This window comes from Pecten maximus, chromosome 6 (genome assembly GCF_902652985.1).
Source record: "Pecten maximus chromosome 6, xPecMax1.1, whole genome shotgun sequence".
Taxonomy (NCBI): Eukaryota; Metazoa; Mollusca; class Bivalvia; order Pectinida; family Pectinidae; genus Pecten; species Pecten maximus.
The window spans coordinates 6,390,036-6,415,217 of record NC_047020.1 but is presented as its reverse complement, the minus strand read 5'-3'; the positions used below and the strand labels follow the sequence as shown (position 1 = coordinate 6,415,217).

Here is a 25,182-nt window from a genome sequence, read left to right as displayed (position 1 = left end):
CCATCGTTGAAGATAGATGTATAAACGTTCAAGTTATTTGTGCCTTACACTATGTTCATGTTGTACTGATTTTCCTACAATATCCTTATGATATAAAGTATCAACATCACTATAGTTATATATAGGGGAGGAGAATTCCCCTGAACATATTACCTAGCATTGATATTTGAGAGTGTCGAGGACACTCTATAGATCTATAATTATATGACTTTACACTTTATCATTTTTTTATCCAAATGCATTATATATAAATACATAAATAACTAAGTCACAGTTCAAAGGAAATATTATTCAAGCTGTGGACTTTTCTAATTGAGTAAACTGTTATAGTTTATCAACATCACTATATATTGAAATATAGCAACTGAATTTGTTATGTAAGGATATTGGCATTTAGTCAGGAGGATATTTATTTGAGTATATTCGGGGCACTTATTGAAATAAAGTATTTACATTATCAACTGTAAGTGAACTTTCTCCTTCTGTACATAGAATTATAGAGATTTAGTTCCTTATGGAGTTGTTCACAATTCATAAGGTGAATAAACCTAGTTTTCTCTGACATTTCATTAAAATTATCAATATTTTCCCTTGCTTTTATAAAAAGTTCATATCTTATATCATCATATAATGGGCAGACCATTAAAATGTTGTTCATCTTCCACTTTGTTCATGTTACAATAGCAACAAAGTCTGTCCTCAACTGGCACAGGCGGTCTGGCGTACCGACCTGTCTCGAGCGTCAGTGGTAACGAACCACTTGAAAATGATGATAATACACGTTTATGTGATCTAGGCAGGTTGAGCCTGACATATGTCTCTGTGTATGTACGTTGTTTGTTCCGTTTTGTTTGTTCCCAACGTCGTCGTTTAATTGTTTTGTCCATTCCCTGTTGTCCAGAACGACACATTTATCGATTAGACGTTTTACCACTAATTTAGAAGATAACGATGTATTGTACATGATATCCTGACCATCAATAGAATTCACTACTTTCCGCACATTATGACACCAGCCTTTATTGCGCCTTGCTGACCACTTCCAGACTTTGGAGACAATTCTATTATCTTCTGTACGAACTACATTTATATATATACCCTCCTCGTCCGTTGTTTGTATATATATACCCTCCTCGTCCGTTGTTTGTATATATACACTCTCTTTGTCCGTTGTTTGTATAAATACGCCCTCCTCGTCCGTTGTTTGTATAAATACACCCTACCATATACAATGTATAACCTTTTTTTGTCCATTGTTTGTATATAAACATTCTCTATGTCCGTTGTTTGAATATACATGTATATACCCTCCTCGTCCGTTGTTATATATATATACCCTCCTCCTTTCTTGGTATATTGTAATTATATCATTGTCTATGTTGTTTGTATATATATACCCTCCTCGTCCGTTGTTATATATATATACCCTCCTCCTGTCTTGGTATATTGTAATTACTGTATATCATTGTCTATGTTGTTTGTATATATATACCCTCCTCCTGTCTTGGTATATTGTAATTATATCATTATCTATGGTGTTTGTATATATATATACCCTCCTCCTGTCTTGGTATATTGTAATTATATCATTGTCTATGTTGTTTGTATATATATACCCTCCTCCTTTCTTGGTATATTGTAATTATATCATTGTCTATGTTGTTTGTATATATATATATATACCCCTCCTTTCTTGGTATATTGTAATTATATCATTGTCTATGTTGTTTGTATATATATACCCTCCTCGTCCGTTGTTATATATATATACCCTCCTCGTCCGTTGTTATATATATATACCCTCCTCCTTTCTTGGTATATTGTAATTATATCATTGTCTATGTTGTTTGTATATATATACCCTCCCCGTCCGTTGTTTGTATATATATACCCTCCTCCTTTCTTGGTATATTGTAATTATATCATTGTCTATGTTGTTTGTATATATATATACCCTCCTCCTTTCTTGGTATATTGTAATTATATCATTGTCTATGTTGTTTGTATATATATATACCCTCCTCCTTTCTTGGTATATTGTAATTATATCATTGTCTATGTTGTTTGTATATATATATACCCTCTTCCTTTCTTGGTATATTGTAATTATATCATTGTCTATGTTGTTTGTATATATATATACCCTCCTCGTCCGTTGTAATTTTAGTATATATACCCTCCTCCTTTCTTGGTATATTGTAATTATTTCATTGTCTATGTTGTTTGTATATATATACCCTCCTCGTCCGTTGTTTATATATATATACCCTCCTCCTGTCCTGGTATATTGTAATTATATCATTGTCTATGTTGTTTGTATATATATAGACTCCTCGTCCGTTGTTATATATATATACCCTCCTCCTGTCTTGGTATATTGTAATTATACCATTGTCTATGTTGTTTTTATATATATATACCCTCCTCGTCCGTTGTTTGTATATATAAACCCTCCTCCTGTCCTGGTATATTGTAATTATATCATTGTCTATGTTGTTTGTATATATATATATATACCCTCCTCCTTTCTTGGTATATTGTAATTATATCATTGTCTATGTTGTTTGTATATATATACCCTCCTCGTCCGTTGTTTGTATATATAAACCCTCCTCCTGTCCTGGTATATTGTAATTATATCATTGTCTATGTTGTTTGTATATATATATACCCTCCTCCTTTCTTGGTATATTGTAATTATATCATTGTCTATGTTGTTTGTATATATATATACCCTCCTCGTCCGTTGTTTGTATATATATACCCTCCTCGTCCGTTGTTATATATATATACCCTCCTCCTGTCCTGGTATATTGTAATTATATCATTGTCTATGTTGTTTGTATATATATATACCCTCCTCGTCCGTTGTTATATATATATACCCTCCTCCTTTCTTGGTATATTGTAATTATATCATTCTCTATGTTGTTTGTATATATATACCCTCCTCCTGTCTTGGTATATTGTTATTATATCATTATCTATGTTGTTTGTATATATATATAGACTCCTCGTCCGTTGTTTGTATATATATTGTAATTATATCATTCTCTATGTTGTTTGTATATATATATACCCTCCTCCTGTCCTGGTATATTGTACTTATATCATTGTCTATGTTGTTTGTATATATATATACCCTCCTCGTCCGTTGTTTGTATATATATACCCTTCTCCTGTCCTGGTATATTGTAATTATATCATTGTCTATGTTGTTTGTATATATATATACCCTCCTCGTCCGTTGTTTGTATATATATACCTTCCACCTGTCTTGGTATATTGTAATTATATCATTGTCTATGTTGTTTGTATATATATATACCCTCCTCTTCCGTTGTTTGTATATATATACCCTCCTCGTCCGTTGTTATATATATATACCCTCCTCCTGTCTTGGTATATTGTAATTATATCATTGTCTATGTTGTTTGTATATATATATACCCTCCTCTTCCGTTGTTTGTATATATATACCCTCCTCGTCCGTTGTTATATATATATACCCTCCTCCTGTCTTGGTATATTGTAATTATATCATTGTCTATGTTGTTTGTATATATATATATACCCTCCTCGTCCGTTGTTTGTATATATATACCCTCCTCCTGTCTTGGTATATTGTAATTATATCATTGTCTATGTTGTTTGTATATATATACCCTCCTCGTCCGTTGTTTGTATATATATACCCTCCTCCTGTCTTGGTATATTGTAATTATATCATTGTCTATGTTGTTTGTATATATATACCCTCCTCGTCCGTTGTTTATATATATATACCCACCTCCTGTCTTGGTATATTGTAATTATATCATTATCTATGGTGTTTGTATATATATATACCCTCCTCCTGTCTTGGTATATTGTAATTATATCATTGTCTATGTTGTTTGTATATATATACCCTCCTCCTGTCTTGGTATATTGTAATTATATCATTGTCTATGTTGTTTGTATATATATATACCCTCTTCCTTTCTTGGTATATTGTAATTATATCATTATCTATGTTGTTTGTATATATATATATACCCTCCTCGTCCGTTGTTTGTATATATATTCCTTCCACCTGTCTTGGTATATTGTAATTATATCATTATCTATGTTGTTTGTATATATATACCCTCCTCGTCCGTTGTTATATATATATATACCCTCCTCCTGTCTTGGTATATTGTAATTATATCATTCTCTATGGTGTTTGTATATATATATACCCCCCTCGTCCGTTGTTTGTATATATATACCTTCCACCTGTCTTGGTATATTGTAATTATATCATTATCTATGTTGTTTGTATATATATAAACCCTCCTCGTCCGTTGTTATATATATATTCCTTCCACCTGTCTTGGTATATTGTAATTATATCATTGTCTATGTTGTTTGTATATATATATACCCTCCTCCTGTCTTGGTATATTGTAATTATATCATTGTCTATGCTGTTTGTATATATATATACCCTCCTCGTCCGTTGTTATATATATATACCCTCCTCGTCCGTTGTTATATATATATACCCTCCTCGTCCGTTGTTATATATATATACCTTCCACCTGTCTTGGTATATTGTAATTATATCATTATCTATGTTGTTTATATATATATATACCCTCCTCCTGTCTTGGTATATTGTAATTATATCATTGTCTATGTTGTTTGTATATATATATACCCTCCTCGTCCGTTGTTATATATATATACCCTCCTCCTGTCTTGGTATATTGTAATTATATCATTATCTATGTTGCTCACTAGATTCCCTATCTTACCTTTTTTTTGTTCCGCGTTTGTAAACAAAATACACGGAGTTTCAATGTGTTGTAGAAATGTAAAAAAAAAGTACCATTAAAACTGATAATATGTCCATATCGTAACAAGGCAGCATTTAAAGTTGATTTTTTACTTCTAAATGCATGTATAAGGTCGTCTACTAATTCACCTGCCTCAACAGTTCTTTTTTGTTGAGGAGATATTACCTTTGTCACTGAATCTAAGTTCAATCGCGGCAACAGAACAGTCTCTATTACCTGCCATAGGATTGTGCAGTTATGATGTAATGTGAAATTTGTCTGAAAGACAATGTCACCTGTTTCATCTGCACTTGACATTATCGATATACATTTGCGTTGTCAGTTATATTTGTTGCTTCTGACTTCAGTAGTAGTTGTGTTTGCTCTTCTACCACTCCTTAATTGTTTTCTCCCCTTTGACTTGGAGTGAAGCTTTAATTATGATCACATCTTTGCATGTTGTATTTTTTTTTGTTCTTAGGGGTCTAGTTTTTAGTTTTATTTTGACATGTCATTTCCACTATGAACAGTTGACCATCAATAAGAAACTTGCTTTTTGGTTCTCATGAAACGCAATGTAAATAACCGTATTTTCGCGAAAAAAGATAATTTATGACAAAGCCTATGTTTAGTAGGCAGACGATATTGGAGTTTATTTTATGTGATTGGATTGTTTTAGAGGCATTATCGGTGAATGAGTCGGAAACAGGATATGGTGTGTATGGTATTGTATTTACTCATCCACAGCTTCACAGAGCATTTGTCTACTTACCTTTATAATCCTACTGTCGTCAGTATAGATACCATGGGGGTAAGTTACCAGGAACAGGAAAGGAACGCCCTATGTATACAAGGTGCCATGTCGTCTTATGCAAATATAAATGCAATTTCATTTTCCGCTTTTTTGTTTGACAAGCTATTGTTTACTTTAATTAATTTATCTTTAACTATCAGCAATGGCTATCCTGGTTGTTTGGCCGTCACAGCGATACCAACGATACAGACAAGTGCAAAGAGGTATGTGATTGATATCAAATTGAAAGATTGAAATGAAGCATTGTTATATTTTACGTTATAGATCTATTGTAGAAAAAGTGTACTGTATTCAAGTCAATACATATAATTCAATATAATTTAAAATCAACATGCGATTTTGGTATATCTGTAACTGACTATTTTTTTTGAGAAAATATAAGGCTGTTCTCAGAAGCGGCGCATTTCAGGCACATGGACGTTTGATTTCAACAAGATTAAATGATATTAAAAAATAACTCCGACTTTTCCTTGTTAAACACTCATAATGTGACATATGAAAAAAAATGTAGTGGGATGTCGTCCAGTCTGAGTAATGCTATTTATTTGGGGTTTGATATCCTAACCACAGGTAAACTGAGTATAATTTTGCATTCAAACAAAAAAATGTTTTTATGTTCTATATATACAAAATGTTTATTTTTGTATTTTGTATTTTTCAATATAATGTGTATTAGAATAGTTGAGGTCGAGAATTACCTTAATGATGTTATTCCAAGCCAAGGTATCAGAATAAAGAGCATGGTGAATGTGTTTCATCGCTAATCTTGGATTAATAAAACTTCATATCGACCTCATTAACATTCCATAATTGTAAATACTAAGGATGTCCATTTAATTAAGTTTGTCGATTTTTATTCTGCTGCGTGTAATCTAATATTTTCGTATACGAATACATTTATTCAAAGTTTATTGACACGGGAAGTGAACAAAGGTTTAAACAGGATATGACTAGTTCGACCATTATATCCATACCAACAGATATATACATACATACATTACACATTAGGAAAGATATTTCAAGACAACAGGTCGTGCTGCTGAACAATGGGGGTAAAGTATAATACTAGGAAGGTTCTGGTATCATGTCATACATTGGAAAATGGACAAAACTTTGTTATAGCAGCATTGGGTGTTCTAAGTCTATTTCCAAAATAATCGTATCTCCTTAATTTTTTGTGTGTGTAAGACCTTATTCAGCTACGGATATAGGCCGAATCTGTCTATGAAAAGTATGCTAAACATTGGATAGTCTGAGGCTCATAAAGCCAATGATATGTACTACATCAGATATTGGACAGTCAATGTCAGTGATATGTAATTTGAGGCTTATATCTTAAAACACGCACCTTTGAATTACCAAATGAAGGTGATTGTCTTTGTGTCAGAATTTGACAGTTTCTATAATCTGTCGAGTACAATTATAGAACAAGTTTGTCAGCAACCCTACGCTTTTGCACAACTGCATACATTACAGGTGTGTGAAAGATGTATGATCAGGATTTGGTCTCATTTGTATCAATGACGTCTTACACAGTTTATACACATATAACGGCAGCATTTATAATTGAAATTGATGAAATTCGAGTAATATGATTAAGTGATTATGTTTCGGGAATTATATTTGTCAGGGGATGAAACAAAAGAAATCACACAGTTAAACTGTGGGAAGTAAAATATAAACACACCTTTAAAATAAATGGTTTCCTCAAAGACTATGAATTTACAGTATCATGTTGATAAATAGGCACCTCTCTGGGGATTTTTGTAAAAAAAATAAAATATTTCAACTGTATCGTCGCAATGTTATTGCCAAACATATGATTCGAGAGGATATCACTATAATTAACCGAAATATGTATTTCCGTATTATACATCTACACGTATGTTTCATGTAAAACGAGTTTGAGTGACACATATTTTCTGTTGATGGAATATTTAATGTACAGGGATTTGTAAACAGGACTATAAATATCGGATATACTAGGAGAATATAAATGATTTATATTTACAAATGATTAATTTTGGTATACGTTTCATCATATTGCCTCTAATTCCTATTACCTAGTAGAATGTGTGCCCAATCAAAATCTTACTTGTAGCTGTTCAATGGGGGTATACCTGTAGTTCTAACATGAATTATCAGTAGCTACCTGTAACAGTCTAATGCATTGTATCTAATTGTCCAATAAGTTGCCTGTGGCAGTTCAATAAGTTACTTATAGCTTTCCGAGAAGTTAAATGTATCCGCTGTAGCTCTTCAATGCGTTACACGTAGCCGCCCAATAAGTTACCTGTAACTGTCCAATATATTGCATGTAACTGATCAGTAAGTTACCTGTTACCGCCCAATAAGTTACCTTTAACGCTTAATAAGCTATCTGTAGTCGCACAATATGTTACCTGTAGCCGCACAATAAGTTGTCTGTAGCTGTTCAATAAGTTACCTGTATGTGCCCAATAAGGCATTTGTAGAGCTGTGTTTAATGGTTGGTATTATACACAAAATATCACGGCTGTGTTTAACTGTTGGGTATTATACACAAAAGACAATGGATGATATCAAAGCTGTGTTTTGATTGCATGATAATATAAATAAGTGCCATTCGATGCAGCAGTAATGTTCAGTATTTTCGATACATGTATTTGATAATTTCAGTGTGCTTCATCTGTAAAGTCTGACGTCAAGAATGGACAAAACAACTTTTCAAAATCAGCTGAACAAAGTGATCAGGTTAGCGCAATTAAAATATCATTTATGAAATACACAAGCTATTTTAGGCGTTAATTTTCCAATCAAGTCTGGCAAAACGTTGTTATGCTGTAACATGTTTTAGCTCTGCAAATAACGGAATACTAACAAGGAAAATAATTCTTTATAAAAAAAGCTATAAGTTTTGTGGCCAATTGTAACCAATCGACCCAATGAAGTCTTGAAACATTGCAACACGTACATAATTTGTGTAAAAAGTAACATTTTAAAATTTTCTTTCTGAGGATTATCTATTACTGTTCACTGGGAAGATGCATTTTCTTCCTTAGGATTATTTATTACTGTTTGTCAGTAAGATACATTTTCTTAATCAGGATTATTGGATTTATTGTGCAAATATCTGATTGCAGTGTGTGTACAGGATTTCTGTGACGACGATGGACAGGAAAGGCGCAGGGACTGATTCCAGTGTAATATGTGTCCTGTTAAACGATGCCGGCCAATCGTCCAATCAGATTGTTTTAGATGCATTTCTGAAAAATGATTTTGAAAGAGGCAAGACGGATGAATTTCAGATAACTTCCAGTTTTCTAGAACAAGTAGACACGATAGAAGTATGGCAAGAGTATGAGCCGTTCTCGACAAATGAATGGTTTGTAGAAGTTATAAAGGTGTTCTGCGAGCCATCTAACAAGACGTTTGTGTTCCCGTTTCTACGTTGGATAAAGGGGAATTGTCATTATAAGATTCGCCATCTTGACACGTCACTTCCGAAAGACGACCCTAACAAGGAACAGCGTCGTATGGAGCTAAATAAAGAAAAAGAGAATTACCAAATGGAGGTCAAGATTCCAGGGCTTCCGGTACAGGTAGTAACTGACCCTCCAAATGGAAGTCAAGATTCCAGGGCTTCCGATACAGGTAGTAACTGACCCTCCAAATGGAGGTCAAGATTCCAGGGCTTCCGGTACAGGTAGTAACTGACCCTCCAAATGGAAGTCAAGATTCCAGGGCTTCCGATACAGGTAGTAACTGACCCTCCAAATGGAGGTCAAGATTCCAGGGCTTCCGGTACAGGTAGTAACTGACCCTCCAAATGGAAGTCAAGATTCCAGGGCTTCCGGTACAGGTAGTAACTGACCCTCCAAATGGAAGTCAAGATTCCTGGGCTTCCGGTACAGGTAGTAACTGGCCCTCCAAACGGAGGTTAATATTCCAGGGCTTCAGATACAGGTAGTAACTGACCCTCAAAATGTTGGTCAAGATTCCTGGGCTTCCGGTACAGGTAATTATCGACCTACGAAATGATGGTCAGAGTTCAAGTGGTTATGGTAAAGGTAATTATCGATTTACTAAATAAAAGCCAAGATTATAGGGCTTTTAGTACAGTTAATCATCGACCCACCAAATGAAGGTCAAAGTTCAAGAACTTCCAGCACTGGTAATGACTGACCTATTATATGGAAGTTCAGATTCCAGGGCATCCAGTACATTCAATTATTGACCAACCACATGGAGGTCAAAGTTCAAGGGCTTCCGGGACAGGTAATCAAATGTTCAAAGAGAGGTCTCCAGAAACAGGTAATGGGAGACTTAATAGATGGAAGTCGATATTCCTGTGTATATAAAAAAATGACACTGGCTGTTAAAGGTACGTTAAACAAAATAAACCAAAACCAAGTATATGAATATTCCATTCGAACTGCTAGATGGAGGTTATGATTATAGGGAGTCGAAGTGATCATGTTTGATTCATCTTGACTAGTGATGAGGTATACATTAGGATTCGATCATCTTGACTAGTGATGAGGTATACATTAGGATTCGATCATCTTGACTAGTGATGAGGTATACATTAGGATTCGATCATCTTGACTAGTAATGAGGTATACATTAGGATTCGATCATCTTGACTAGTGATGAGGTATACATTAGGATTCGATCATCTTGACTAGTGATGAGGTATACATTAGGATTCGATCATCTTGACTAGTGATGAGGTATACATTAGGATTCGATCATCTTGACTAGTGATGAGGTATACATTAGGATTCGATCATCTTGACTAGTGATGAGGTATACATTAGGATTCGATCATCTTGACTAGTGATGAGGTATACATTAGGATTCGATCATCTTGACTAGTGATGAGGTATACATTAGGATTCGATCATCTTGACTAGTGATGAGGTATACATTAGGATTCATCTTGACTAGTGATGAGGTATACATTAGGATTCGATCATCTTGACTAGTGATGAGGTATACATTAGGATTCATCTTGACTAGTGATGAGGTATACATTAGGATTCGATCATCTTGACTTGTGATGAGGTATACATTAGGATTCGATCATCTTGACTAGTGATGAGGTATACATTAGGATTCGATCATCTTGACTAGTGATGAGGTATACATTAGGATTCGATCATCTTGACTAGTGATGAGGTATACATTAGGATTCGATCATCTTGACTAGTGATGAGGTATACATTAGGATTCGATCATCTTGACTAGTGATGAGGTCTACATTAGGATTCGATCATCTTGACTAGTGATGAGGTATACATTAGGATTCGATCATTTTCACTAGTGATGAGGTCTACATTAGGATTCGATCATCTTGACTAGTGATGAGGTATACATTAGGATTCGATCATCTTGACTAGTGATGAGGTATACATTAGGATTCATCTTGACTAGTGATGAGGTATACATTAGGATTCGATCATCTTGACTAGTGATGAGGTATACATTAGGATTCGATCATCTTGACTAGTGATGAGGTATACATTAGGATTCGATCATCTTGACTAGTGATGAGGTCTACATTAGGATTCGATCATCTTGACTAGTGATGAGGTATACATTAGGATTCGATCATCTTGACTAGTGATGAGGTATACATTAGGATTCATCTTGACTAGTGATGAGGTATACATTAGGATTCGATCATCTTGACTAGTGATGAGGTATACATTAGGATTCGATCATCTTGACTAGTGATGAGGTATACATTAGGATTCATCTTGACTAGTGATGAGGTATACATTAGGATTCGATCATCTTGACTAGTGATGAGGTATACATTAGGATTCGAAATGCATGATTGTTAAATCACTACAGTTGCTTACTATATATACTGTAATACTTACCAATGTTTTGTTATGATAACTAATTCTGACTTTCAGGCAAAAGAGGTTACAGAGGACGAGAAATTCTCCTTTGATTACCAGGTAAATACAAAACATAATATATGATGATACAACTAGAAATATTAAGGATGTAACGAGATGTATTAATGAAAACTAAAATCAGAAAGGCAAAGAAATAAATGTCTCTAGAGAATTTTGATCTCGCCAAATGATTGTACAAAAGACCAACGAGAAAATAGCACTTAGAAATATGAAATAAGAACAATGGGATACCGGCAGGTAAACGATACATATCGATACAAGTTCAATATTGGAAGGACATGGAGACCCCGAACATAAACGAAAAGAAGAATAAGACTAGATGTGCATCTTCTGTTTCTTCTCGGTGAAACCCGCTATCTTAGAACGAGGGTGACAATGGAATCACCAGGTATATCAACTAGCTTCGAGTCAGACTTAAGGTCTGATAGGGAAATATAATACAACCCTAATTGTATCAATGTCCATTTCTCGGCAGAAGGTTAATGTTCCTTTAGACCAGTGCTCCTTTAAAGACTCCTGTTCCTTAAAAGGTTAACATTCCTTTGGGTTAATGCTCATTTAAGGCTAGTACTCATTTGTGCTAGTGCTCCCTTAGACTGAGCTTCTTTAGGCCAGTGCTCCTTTAAAGGCTCCTGTTCCTTAAAAGGTTAACATTCCTTTGGGTTAATGCTCATTTAAGGCTAGTACTCATTTGTGCTAGTGCTCCCTTAGACTGAGCTTCTTTAGGCCAGTGCTCCTTTAAAGGCTCCTGTTCCTTAAAAGGTTAACATTCCTTTGGGTTAATGCTCATTTAAGGCTAGTACTCATTTGTGCTAGTGCTCCCTTAGACTGAGCTTCTTTAGGCCAGTGCTCCTTTAAAGGCTCCTGTTCCTTAAAAAGGTTAACATTCCTTTGGGTTAATGCTCATTTAAGGCTAGTACTCATTTGTGCTAGTGATCCCTTAGACTGAGCTTCTTTAGGCCAGTGCTCCTATAGACTTGTGCTCATTTAAAGCACTGTGCTGAATCCATGTCTACATTCTCAAGTATAATTTACGGTTTTATTTACATTTTGATATTTTCGTGTCTAGTACTTTAAAAATTAATATTTGTGCCATGTTCACACTTAACGAGGTTGTTTTCTTTCTCGCACAGTTTGATATAGTGAGGCTGTCTGCAGAACTGACTGTTAAGAGCAAGATTGTACATATGACCACTGGACGATGGGAGGACTTTGATGACATCTCAAACATCTATGTAGAGGAAATCTTTACCAAACCATCCGTAAGTACAATAGTGCCACATTAACTTAACACTTTTTCCCAGGGAAGTTGATTTCCATGAATATACTTTTTTGTTTCGTTGTCCGTTTGTCTTATTTCTATTCGAGAAATTTACAAAAACAACACACTAATACTATATTTAAATCTACAGAATGAATAAAATATTTCCTAATTAGGTATTCAGAATAAACCATGTAGGAGGATGGGAACCATTTATACGTGTAGCCCGGCGTGTGTAAAATATACAACACGGACGACTTCGATTATGTTTAGGGTTTAAGGGTCATCTATATAGCAGAATAGTGTTGAATTTCAAACACGAATAAATACCTTAAGATTTGCACAAATGTCATGTAATATATCAAAATGTTTGTTTGGACATATAGCTTCTTACAATCACCAATAATATGCTATAGATGCTACCAGTTTCTTCTGTAGAGTAACTTTGTGGTAAGATTTGGCATGGAATAATTCTAAGTCACGCAAATGATCAAACCTGAAAAACAGCCATGCTGTTATGTTCACAAGTGTCTATAGCACAGGGTAGGAGCATTTGTTTGACCGGATTTTACTGTATGTACGTATAAACACTTATTTTGTTTTGACCTTGAAATGCAAATGGCAGCTGAGAATAATATTACACTAATATGGCTTAAAGGAGGCATTTCAGTTAATAACAAAACTCCTATATCGTACTTTTAAGACATCTCATCATAGTAACATGAACATTTGAATGTCAATTTGTTAAAATGGTGAGTTTGCAGCCTTTTTCAGAAATAGGCATATTTTACCCCAAACTCAACGGTTGAACATTTTTTCATAAAAGCAGTCTTCTTGCCATTTCAAGAATACTTTATATTGTCTAATAAGAGCATTTTTGATGTTTTAAATACCTCCTTATATGCCATATTTGTGTGATATCGTTCACGACCGCCATTTGCAATTCAAGGTCAAAATAAAAACAGCGTTTATACATATAATAACGTCAAAGCTGGTCAAACCAATGCTCCTATTTTGTGCTTTAGACACTTGTGAGCAAAACGACATGGCAAGTTTGTGTAATATATGGGATACAAATGAGTTAATTATGTCCCCCTGAAACATGCATTTTTCTTACGTTTTGTTGAAATTTACAAACAGCTTAACAAATTACATGTCAACAGCAAGACCAAGGGTTTGCTATGATACATACTAAAAGTCCATCATGTTACTTCTGTGACATTGCACCATAATAGGGATTTATAGGCCTGTAAAATATCAATGTTTTGACTGGATTTGCTGTTTAGATGCCCCTTAATGAGAAGGCCTACAAATGTACAAACACGACATGAATAACATGGACGGCGACGATGGACATAACATGAACGGTGACGATGGACATAACATGGACGGTGACGATGGACATAACATGGACGGTGACGATGGACATAACATGGACGGTGACGATGGACATAACATGGACGGCGACGATGGACATAATATGGACGGCGACGATGGACATAATATGGACGTTGATGATGGACATAACATGGACGATGACGATGGACATAACATGGACGGCGACGATGGAAATAACATGGACATAACATGGGATTGGGTTTAGGTATTTTGGGATTGGATATGAGTATTGTGGGATTGGGCATGAGTATTATGGGATTGGGTATTGGTATTATGGGATTGGGTGTAGGTATTTTGGGATTGGGTATGAATATTAAGGGATTGGGTATGAGTATTTTGGGATTGGGTTTAGGTATTTTGGGATTGGGTATGAGTATTTTGGGATTGGGTATGAGTATTTTGGGATTGGGTATGAGTATTTTGGGATTGGGTTTAGGTATTTTGGGATTGGGTATGAATATTACGGGATTGGGTATGATTATTTTGGGATTGGGTTTAAGTATTTTGGGATTGGGTATGGGTATTATGGAATTGGGTATGAGTATTTTGGGATTGGGTTTAAGTATTTTGGGATTGGGTATGAGTATTCTGGGATTAGATTTGGGTATTAAGAGATTGGGTATGGGTATCATTGGAAGCACTCTATTAGGATTATATATTTATAAACTATTTCCTCGTGATGGCTAATTACCGGATTATAGCAGCGGTATGGGCTTACACAATCCCAGTGTCTTTCTATCCGTTGTTAAATAAAGCAGATCACAAGGATGGTAATTATAAATGTCTTTCCTTTTCAGCGTCAAACCATCAAACTCTGAGACGTTGATGGTAATTATAAATGTCTTTCCTTTTCAGCGTCTAACGATCAAACTCTCGGACGTTGATGGTAATTATAAATGTCTTTCCTTTTCAGTGTCTAACGATCAAACTCTCGGACGTTGATGATAAGTCATGTTTGTATTTTAGCCTCTGGTGAAGAAAATCTGGGACACTGATGAACATTTTGGGTTTCAAAGACTTGGTCGACTCAACAACACGCTGATCACACTCTGTACCGAGATCCCAAGCAAGTATGGACTTCCTTATTACAAGAGTGTCCCCATGTGGAAATCTAAAACCTAACTTAACAACATAATTACGACAGCCAGGCCATACCGCTATATATACTAGCAATACTTTACACATCCTCTATAGATACCTGTACAGCCAGGCCACACGGCTATATATTCCAGTAATACTGTAAATATCTGTAGATCTGTACAGATATATTGCAAATGAGCTGCTTAGCATTACACACCCCATAACAGAGAAACGGGATATAATGAAACTGGTATATATCTATAGATATCTACAGAGGATGTTACCGTATTACTAGTATATATAGCAGTATAACCTGGCTGTACAGATATCTACAGAGGATGTTTACAGTATCACTGGTATATATAGTAGTATAGCCTGGCTGTACAGATATCTACAGAGGATGTTTACAGTATTACTGGTATATATAGTAGTATGGCCTGGCTGTACAGATATCTACAGAGGATGTTTACAGTATTACTGGTATATATAGCAGTATGGCATGGCTGTACAGATATCTACAGAGGATGTTTACAGTATTACTGGTATATATAGTAGTATAGGTACAGATGTTTACAGATTATGTTTACAGTATTACTGGTATATATAGTAATAAAGGTACCGATATCTACAGATGATGTTACCGTATTACTGGTATATATAGTAGTATAGGTACAGATGTTTATAGAGGATGTTACCGTATTACTGGTATATATAGTAATAAAGGTACAGATATCTACAAAGGATGTTACAGTATTACTGGTATATATAGTAGTATAGGTACAGATGTTTACAGAGGATGTTTATATTTCCCCGATCAGACTGGCAGTCACCGACGAGATGTTGCTACCATTCCTGGAAGGTGAAACGGTACAAGATGTGATAGCCCAGAAGAAACTTTTCTATGTCGATTTGGAATTACAAGACGGAATCCCAACCAGACCAGAATACAAGGTACAGTAGGTGCTGTAGTTTGACGTTCGCCAGTTATGCCAAATATCTCCTCATATAAGATAACGATGATTTTTTTGTGTGTGCATTTATATATGTACTTATATAGGTTTGAAAAATACCGAGATTTTATTTCTTTAAATTTCAAGTGACCTGTTCGAGTCGTTTTTTGTCCGTCGTCGTCAAGGATGTTTGGGAGGTGTATCGTCAGTCTAGACCCTCTAAACAATAATTTGTTTAGAAAGAAAAGTTTAGTTTATATATTCACACACATCAACAAGTTTTCATTAGAAGGAAGAAACAATGCAGAAGAATTGTTATAACGTTTGAATCAAAAATACAAAAATATATATTATAATGAACACGACTTATCCCTGATGAATTATATGATGAACTTTCGACATAAATAAATAATACAGTACAAAAAGATTTTTAATGTCTGATTTCTCTTCCGTCAAGGTGTGTGCTCCAATCGCCTTATTCTATCACAACGACCAAGAAGCGAGCCTGGTCCCAATAGCGATTCAACTGAAACAACAACCAGCTGATGACAACCCAGTGAGAAACATTCTCTAATTTACACTGAATTACATTTCACTTTCTCCACTAGACACTTGTATATATCGGTGTCTATCGTTTTGTTGTAGTATCATGGATTTGATGTGACGGGTACCACATGTGGTGACGTAAGACGCTGTGATGGATGCCACATGTGGTGACGTTAGACATTGTGACGGGTGCCACATGTTGAGCAGAAACTATTTTTACATGGTCTCGCCTCCGATCTTGTTCCTTTTGTTTTGATGTTTCTTGTTTTTGTCGATAGACCCTGTTTTAGTTTTATTCCAAGCTTTATAACATCTTTTCACTAACAACTGTTAATTACTCTTATTTCAAAATAGTTTGTCCGTTATGCCTTTCAAGTACAAATCATCAAGTTTGAAAGTGTTTTTATTGCAGATGGTTTGAGATATGTTTTTTACTCATCAACTGTGAAAAAAGGTTGTTAATAAAATACATTTACTTGTGAAGTGCAATTGGTAAAAATCAACCGCTCAATGTATCGCTCACTACAGTTATTTGAGAATTACAATTGGATTCACATCTACTAATAATCAATTTTCATGTCAACCTTGGAACGTTTAGGTTTTCCTACCCTCCGACCCGCCCTATACGTGGCTTTTCGCCAAGATGTGGTACAACAATGCAGATACATGTTACCATCAGGCCATCACACATCTAGGTATGGCAGTTAATATACAGGTTTTGATGACACAAACTGAACTGACAGATGGATCTTGAGATATTGGTGCCTGTCTGTTGTCACTACGGTATCGTTATCTGTAGTGCATCAGGGGAACTAATGATGAAGACCGTGTATCTTTTGCATTATGCTGTATTTGTTAGATATAGTGATATACTTAAAGCCATACGTAATCTCGTTGTTTAAAGTTTTATAGTATTTTAAAAAAATATACAAATTGTGTGAGTACATGTGTACTTGTCTGTTCATGATAAGCAGCGAAAGTAGGGATGTTGAGGGAAATGTGTGTTAACAGAGGTGTTACCTGTATGTTTGTTATACAGACTTGTAGTGTTGACGGGAAATGTGTGTTAACATGGGTGTTACCTGTATGTTTGGTATACAGATTTGTAGTGTTGACGGGATATGTGTGTTAACAGAGGTGTTACCTGTATGTTTGTTATACAGACTTGTAGTGTTGACGGGAAATGTGTGTTAACAGAGGTGTTTCCTGTATGTTTGGTATACAGACTTGTAGTGTTGACGGGAAATGTGTGTTAACACAGGTGTTACCTGTATGTTTGGTATACAGACTTGTAGTGTTGACGGGAAATGTGTGTTAACAGGGGTGTTACCTGTATGTTTGTTATATAGACTTGTAGTGTTGACGGGAAATGTGTGTTAACAGGGGTGTTACCTGTATGTTTGGTATACAGATTTGTAGTGTTGACGGGAAATGTGTGTTTGGTATACAGACTTGTAGTGTTGACAGGAAATGTGTGTTAACAGGGGTGTTACCTGTATGTTTGTTATACAGACTTGTAGTGTTGTAGGTATACATCATTACACGTGCTTTAGTTATCTATTAAAGTCCTACATTTTCAGGTTTCACCCACTTGTTGATGGAGGGGTGTGTACTCGCCACACATAGAAACCTGTCTCACTCCCATCCTATATTCAAACTGCTGGCGCCCCACTTCATCTACCTCGTGGCAATCAACGGGTAATGTACATCTCAAATAAGATGTTAGACTAGATTTAGTCCTCAGATATCATGGTGGGGATACCAATGACTAATTGTTTCTACACAATACACTGAAAAAAAAACATTGTGTAGCATCAAGTTGAATGTATTTGATTCCGGAAATCGTATACATTTTATTGACTCCTCTAATGTTAAAATATATATACAAGATGTATGATAAAAAAAGTTTGATTTTTCTGTTCTGTTAAAAATTTTAAAATAAAAAGCAACAAACAACGATGGTCTGGTCTTCTGATGCTTAACTACAATTATTGTTGTATCTATTCAATTGTAGTTAAACATCTGACGATGTAAATCCTTAAAACGGTGATGTTTCACCAGAACGTCGTTGTTTGTTGATTTTTTGTTTTCAATATACATATACGTGTTACCTTGCTTGGTTTCATTGCCGTTCTATGATTTAGGAAAATCCATTAGGTGTAACAAGTAAAGTTACAAGACTTTGATGAAACCATAGTCTAATTCCTTGATTCGATTTTGTAAGCACGGCTTTTTTGCAGGTTTTTTTTTTATTCATATCTTTCACTGTAATTTGTTTTATTACAGATTTGCACTTGAGACGTTAATTAAACCGGGAGGGTCTGTGGATAAGTTCATGGCTGCGGGAACTGTTGGCGTGTTCGAACTCATCAAACGAAAGTATGTATGACTGGTGTTTCTCCCACAGTTCACCGATTTATCAGTTTTAGACCTGGTAGATTTCTCTGTCAACCACAAGGGTATGATAGATTGCACGCGCTAACCTTCTGAACCGGAAATACGTCTGGCTACCTTTTAAATAACGTCACTATAGTTCCCGCATTGGTTTTTATTGTTAATCAGTAGGGAGTGTGACAAAGAAATATCAACCAGAGAGGACATTCCTGAATGTCCAACAAGCCTCCGGTTCACGAAATCCACCTATGGGTTCAGATTTCTTTGCCATGCCCCCAAGTCAGGGAAAGATTCTATTACTCGACACTACAGTAGTAGTTATGCTGTATTGTATTATATTGTTTTATTTTTCAACATATTCCACTTCAGTCTCTTTACACTTTTGCCAGCGGTGTTTAAGGGCCTCAAAGCCATTTTTATAGAACTCCTTTTCCTGGCTGTTGAGAAAGTCATCCCCTGCATGTATGACGTTAGACTGAAAGTGGGTACCTGAAATAGCTGTTTTCAGTTTTGGAAATAGATGAAAGTCTGATTGAGCGAGATCAGGTGAATATGCCACAATCGTGAATGGCAGCCATGGCAATGACAGACTTGTGAACAGGAGCATTGTCCTAATGGAATAACAAACCTTTAGTGAGCTTTCCGCGTTGCTTCAGTTTAATATTTTCCTGTAACTGCCTCAGAAGTGAAGCATAATATGTGCCATTGATTGTTTGTCTCTTTTGGAGATAATATATCAGCAGAATACCATCTACATCCAGGAAAACCAAGGCATGACCTTCCCAGCTGATGAAACAGTATTTGCCTTCATTGGTGGGGAGAGCCAGGGTGCTTCCATTGTTGCGATTATTGTTTGGCCTCTGGGGTAAAATGAATGACCATTGTTTAATCCTTAGTGAAAAATCTCTGAAGAAAGTTTAGAGAATCTTCATCAAAAAGGTTAAGATTAGCACGCGATAATGTGCGTCTGGTATGCTTCTATTCAGCTGTCAGAAGTTTGGTACCCATAGGGCCGAAAGCTTTCTCATTGCAAGATCCCCGGTCAGAATGGAAAACATCATTTATCTTTATTTTAAGAACATTGTGCAACACAATATCATCTCTATGTGTTTAACGGACGTCGTGAAACACACCACCATCTCTCTTTATTTTTTAGGTATTACTTTGAAGAAACCGATTTTGATGCAATTTGTCATATTAACATACAAGTTGATATAGATATTCAGTATATATACTTCTCACTGTTTGGTACCTCTGGTCTCAGGCTGGCGGTGTGGCGGATGGACGAGGACGGGACCCTACCCGTAGAACTGGAGAAGAGAGGGGTAAATATTGTCGTCATTCCCGGTTATGGAAGGAGACGTTTGTTTCTATTTTTGTATGATGTTAATGTAATTGTGCTATCGTTGTTAATTGTATTATCAGTATTATAATAGAAGCAGAGATAAAACATACGTCTTTAATTAAGACCTTGATTATTTAAGTGCGAACATTTACAAACAGGTGCTGGACGACAATGTACTGATAGGGTACCACTACAGAGAGGATGCTCTACCACTGTACGACGCCATAAAACACTTCGTCACCAAATATGTCGGTCTCTATTACGGTACGTCATTTATTGTTTGTCTACTTTCCCTTGTTTGTATTTTATCAATTGTGTCTTAGTAAATCTAAATGTTGTTTATATGTTGTCCTGCTTTATCAAACATAATGAATTATAAGTACAATTAAGTATACATGTTGGTATTCACTAGATAACTGTGTAGGTCGTTATGTATTGTTTTATAGATAACTGTGTAGGTCGTTATGTACTGTTTTATATATAATTGTGTAGGTCGTTATGTATTGTTTTCTCAAGATAATTGTGTAGGTCGTTATGTACAGTTTTATAGATAACTGTGTAGGTCGTTATTTATTGTTTTATAGATAACTGTGTAGGTCGTTATTTATTGTTTTATAGATAATTGTGTAAATCGTTATGTTTTATTTTATAGATAACTGTGTAGGTCGTTATGTACTGTTTTATAGATAATTGTGTAGGTCGTTATGTATTGTTTTATAGATAACTGTGTAGGTCGTTATGTACAGTTTTATAGATAATTGTGTAGGTCGTTATGTATTGTTTTATAGATAATTGTGTAGGTCGTTATGTATTGTTTTATAGATAAATGTGAAGGTCGTTATGTATTGTTTTATAGATAATTGTGTAGGTCGTTATGTATTGTTTTATACATAACTGTGTAGGTCGTTATGTATTGTTTTATAGATAATTGTGTAGGTCGTTATGTATTGTTTTATACATAACTGTGTAGGTCGTTATGTATTGTTTTATACATAACTGTGTAGGTCGTTATGTATTGTTTTATAGATAATTGTGTAGGTCGTTATGTACAGTTTTATAGATAACTGTGTAGGTCGTTATTTATTGTTTTATAGATAACTGTGTAGGTCGTTATTTATTGTTTTATAGATAATTGTGTAAATCGTTATGTTTTATTTTATAGATAACTGTGTAGGTCGTTATGTACTGTTTTATAGATAATTGTGTAGGTCGTTATGTATTGTTTTATAGATAACTGTGTAGGTCGTTATGTACAGTTTTATAGATAATTGTGTAGGTCGTTATGTATTGTTTTATAGATAATTGTGTAGGTCGTTATGTATTGTTTTATAGATAAATGTGAAGGTCGTTATGTATTGTTTTATAGATAATTGTGTAGGTCGTTATGTATTGTTTTATACATAACTGTGTAGGTCGTTATGTATTGTTTTATAGATAATTGTGTAGGTCGTTATGTATTGTTTTATACATAACTGTGTAGGTCGTTATGTATTGTTTTATACATAAATGTGTAGGTCGTTATGTATTGTTTTATAGATAACTGTGTAGGTCGTTATGTATTGTTTTATAGCGAGGCGGGTGAGATGATACACGAGCCTGCGAGAATACAGCACAAAACACGAGTTTCTTTACACGTATATTGGTTTTTTTATTGTATAATGTATATTTTATTGTTATGATGTAATGTGTGTATTCAGACAACTCAGAAACCTATGTTGGGGACCACGAGATCCAGGCCTGGGCCCAGGAGTTAGTCAAACCTCGTTCACAGGGAGGATGTGGTCTTCTGGTACGTGACATTGCCTTATAGCAAAACTTCGTGTGGTACAGAAATATATTGCTGCTATATTTAACCCACCCACCCATCCCCGCAACGAAATAAGTGGGGTTTACTGGAATCAGCTTGTCTAAAGAAAACCAAATGTCACAAATATAAAGGACCATGTTAATATTGTTAATATATATTATATATCATTATGGTTGTTATGATAACTGGTCGCTATAAACAGGTTTTCCGATAATGAGTTATAGCTCCTCAGTCACTTGGCCGATTTTGTTATTGATCGATATGTATTTTATATATTTATTACGAACTGCATATTGTTGTAGCATGAGATATTTTACTGGAATGTGTTTCATATTATCTGTATGTGATTTATATTATCGGTATGTGTTTTAGATTACCGGTATGTGCTTATATTTCTATCTTATTTGAATTATACTCACGAGATAAAAACATCTCAATTATATTGTCATATGATAAAAAAAACTTCCCGTAGCATATCTATATATATTTACATTTGGTGTGGCAATGCCCTTATATATTACTAGTAAATCCCTACCAAAAGCAGCTTCATCTATGAGAGTATAACTGAAGTTGCCCTGAGGGCGTATGAATATCTCACTTGCAAAAAATGTAAACAAAGATTATTTTTGCGATTCATTAATAGAACGTAAATATAAGCAATAAACTGCCTAGATGCGGCAGACCTACTGGTATAACTGCCACATGTGTCACAGACAAACTGAATGGTGCGCGCTAGCGCACCATGATTGTTTGTCTGTGACACATGTGGCAGTTATACCAGTAGGTCTGCCGCATCTAGGCAGTTTATCGCTTAAATAAACATTTACTCCACATTTCCCCAATGCTAAGAGGCAGTTGCCACCATACGCCTATAACACCCAGTGCCTCAGGCTGTAACACCCATTGGGTCATGTGACATTAAAAAAGGCGGGATTTTTTGTGCTGGTTTCGTTTTTTTCAAAGTTGTCGAAAATGGTAAGACACTGTAAATATAAGTATTGAAGAGTGGTTTAAATGTTGTTATAGTCGATATGGCAGCAATGTTCATTGCTTAAAATGAAATCATTGAATTCATGTCATGTATACATGTACCATATGACATAGCTAGTCATGAGTGTAAGATTATGTTGGTCACATAACTCTCAATTAGGAGAAGACACTAAAAAATTTCAAATTAACATTTTTATTCTACATTTGGCTATGCCATTGTCAGAATATTCGGCAGAGACGTGCATGATTTCGACGGAACTACTTTCTGAATGACCCATACTCTGACCTTTGATCTCATAATAATCTGAATATTTATGTTAAGGAAATAATCATGTTCATCCATAACTTAATATATGTTGAATCTATTATCTTATCTTTTTGTCAAGTTAATTTTAATAAAATTAAGAAACCATATGTTTGCCGAACATGTTTGGAACTATATTTTCCCGCGGAATACTTCAAGGCTGACGTCAACCGTCCTGGCTTCGCTTTGTCAGCTGATCGCATATTTTCATACGCCTGAAAGCGACGGATAGGAAACAATGTCTAGACATAAATAACTGGAAGATTGTTGATATCTTTGAATAAGATATGATTATTTTCCATTAATGTCGCAGCATAAGAAGAATACAGTGCTCGGGACAGAAAATTATGAGTATTTTTTGATTGGCAGGGCGTTCCTGGTGATGGCAGTATTACCAATGAATCTGACCTTGCAGTAATATTGACCAGCATCATATTCACGGTCAGTGTGGGGCATGCCGCGGCCAACTTTGCTCAGTACGACGAGTATGGATTTCCTCCCAATTACCCAACTTTGATAGAGGGCACACCCCCTGTTGACAAGGTAACACACATACGTGTAGTTAAAGTATAAAATGTCTCCTGAGTTTGTTATAACCCAACTCTGATAATGCTTTTTGAAATACTTCATAGCTATAGATGAATTATCTAGAAAATATAGCATTCATGAATTGTCTTTTTTCCCTGAAAACAACCCATTTCGTCTTGCATTTTTGTTTAATTGCCTACGTTGTCAAACTATTGTGATTGTTCGATACGCCTGGACAAAATATAACTATTGAAACCATTAATCTTAATCTAATGTAATACGATCGTAACCTTCATAAAAAAAGTAGGCAAAAGTGTATTCTCTGATGTGGCAACCTCCTGGTTGCCTTTTTCAGTCCTACCTGTGGTCAGTTAGGGAGTATAGACTAGCCTGGTGTGAGATTCGACCACGTGGTTCGGGTATGAACCCTAGGACTTAATCAGACTGGCATAGGCTGGCATAGGTAGTAATTACATAATTATTTATCCTTTGTAGCTCCTTACACTCTTTCTGTCCTTATCAATTTGAGAGCTTCATTCTTTTTTTTTCGGGTTATTTATTGCATAGACTCCTCTGACGGAAGCCTCAATCATAGATGCTCTGCCTGATAAGAGTACCACTTTTGATGTGATGACCATTTTCAAAGTTCTCAGTGGCATGGGGACAAACAAACTGGGGGATTATGAAGTCAAATACGTGTATGATCCCAAAGCGGAGGCGGTCTTAGAGGAGTAAGTATATAGCAATGACCTGTTTACTGATGAATACTACGCTATACTAGATATGGTCAGAGTTCCTTAATTCTCGTTGGCTAATACATGTCGTGTTGAGGTCAATATCTTGAAAATGTCAACCTGATATTTCTCTTTTTGGAAACGCCGGGTAATATTGCGTTTATGACATAATCATCGTGAAGTCGCAATTCTATGTAAATTTAAATCTTATGAAGATAAATATTAAGCATTACCACCCTTTTCCATATCTTGTATACAATTAGGACCTTTAATCAGGTCAATATGGTGATATAACGACTTGGTAGAATAGAAATAAATTG

General features: G+C 35.2%; 1 protein-coding gene and 1 long non-coding RNA gene across 2 annotated transcripts in view; both read left to right on the top strand.

The window, feature by feature from the left end:
- Positions 1-5,753: 5,753 nt before the first annotated feature.
- The window catches only part of LOC117329966 (arachidonate 5-lipoxygenase-like), a 45,442-nt gene continuing 26,013 nt past the window's right edge, over positions 5,754-25,182 (top strand). The window contains exons 1-16 of the mRNA XM_033888197.1: positions 5,754-5,819; positions 8,275-8,349; positions 8,739-9,191; positions 11,520-11,564; positions 12,659-12,787; positions 15,151-15,254; positions 16,083-16,215; positions 16,672-16,770; positions 17,359-17,455; positions 18,341-18,458; positions 19,047-19,139; positions 20,419-20,479; positions 20,658-20,763; positions 22,197-22,288; positions 23,970-24,143; positions 24,696-24,859. Coding sequence (XP_033744088.1) covers positions 8,766-9,191; positions 11,520-11,564; positions 12,659-12,787; positions 15,151-15,254; positions 16,083-16,215; positions 16,672-16,770; positions 17,359-17,455; positions 18,341-18,458; positions 19,047-19,139; positions 20,419-20,479; positions 20,658-20,763; positions 22,197-22,288; positions 23,970-24,143; positions 24,696-24,859 — 1,841 coding nt within the window. The 5' untranslated portion in view covers positions 5,754-5,819; positions 8,275-8,349; positions 8,739-8,765. The remainder of the gene's footprint in view (positions 5,820-8,274; positions 8,350-8,738; positions 9,192-11,519; positions 11,565-12,658; positions 12,788-15,150; positions 15,255-16,082; positions 16,216-16,671; positions 16,771-17,358; positions 17,456-18,340; positions 18,459-19,046; positions 19,140-20,418; positions 20,480-20,657; positions 20,764-22,196; positions 22,289-23,969; positions 24,144-24,695; positions 24,860-25,182) is intronic.
- Positions 10,661-11,558, top strand: LOC117328830. The gene is made up of 4 exons (XR_004533054.1): positions 10,661-10,776; positions 11,039-11,190; positions 11,263-11,338; positions 11,373-11,558. It is a non-coding gene; the product is annotated as an uncharacterized LOC117328830 (long non-coding RNA).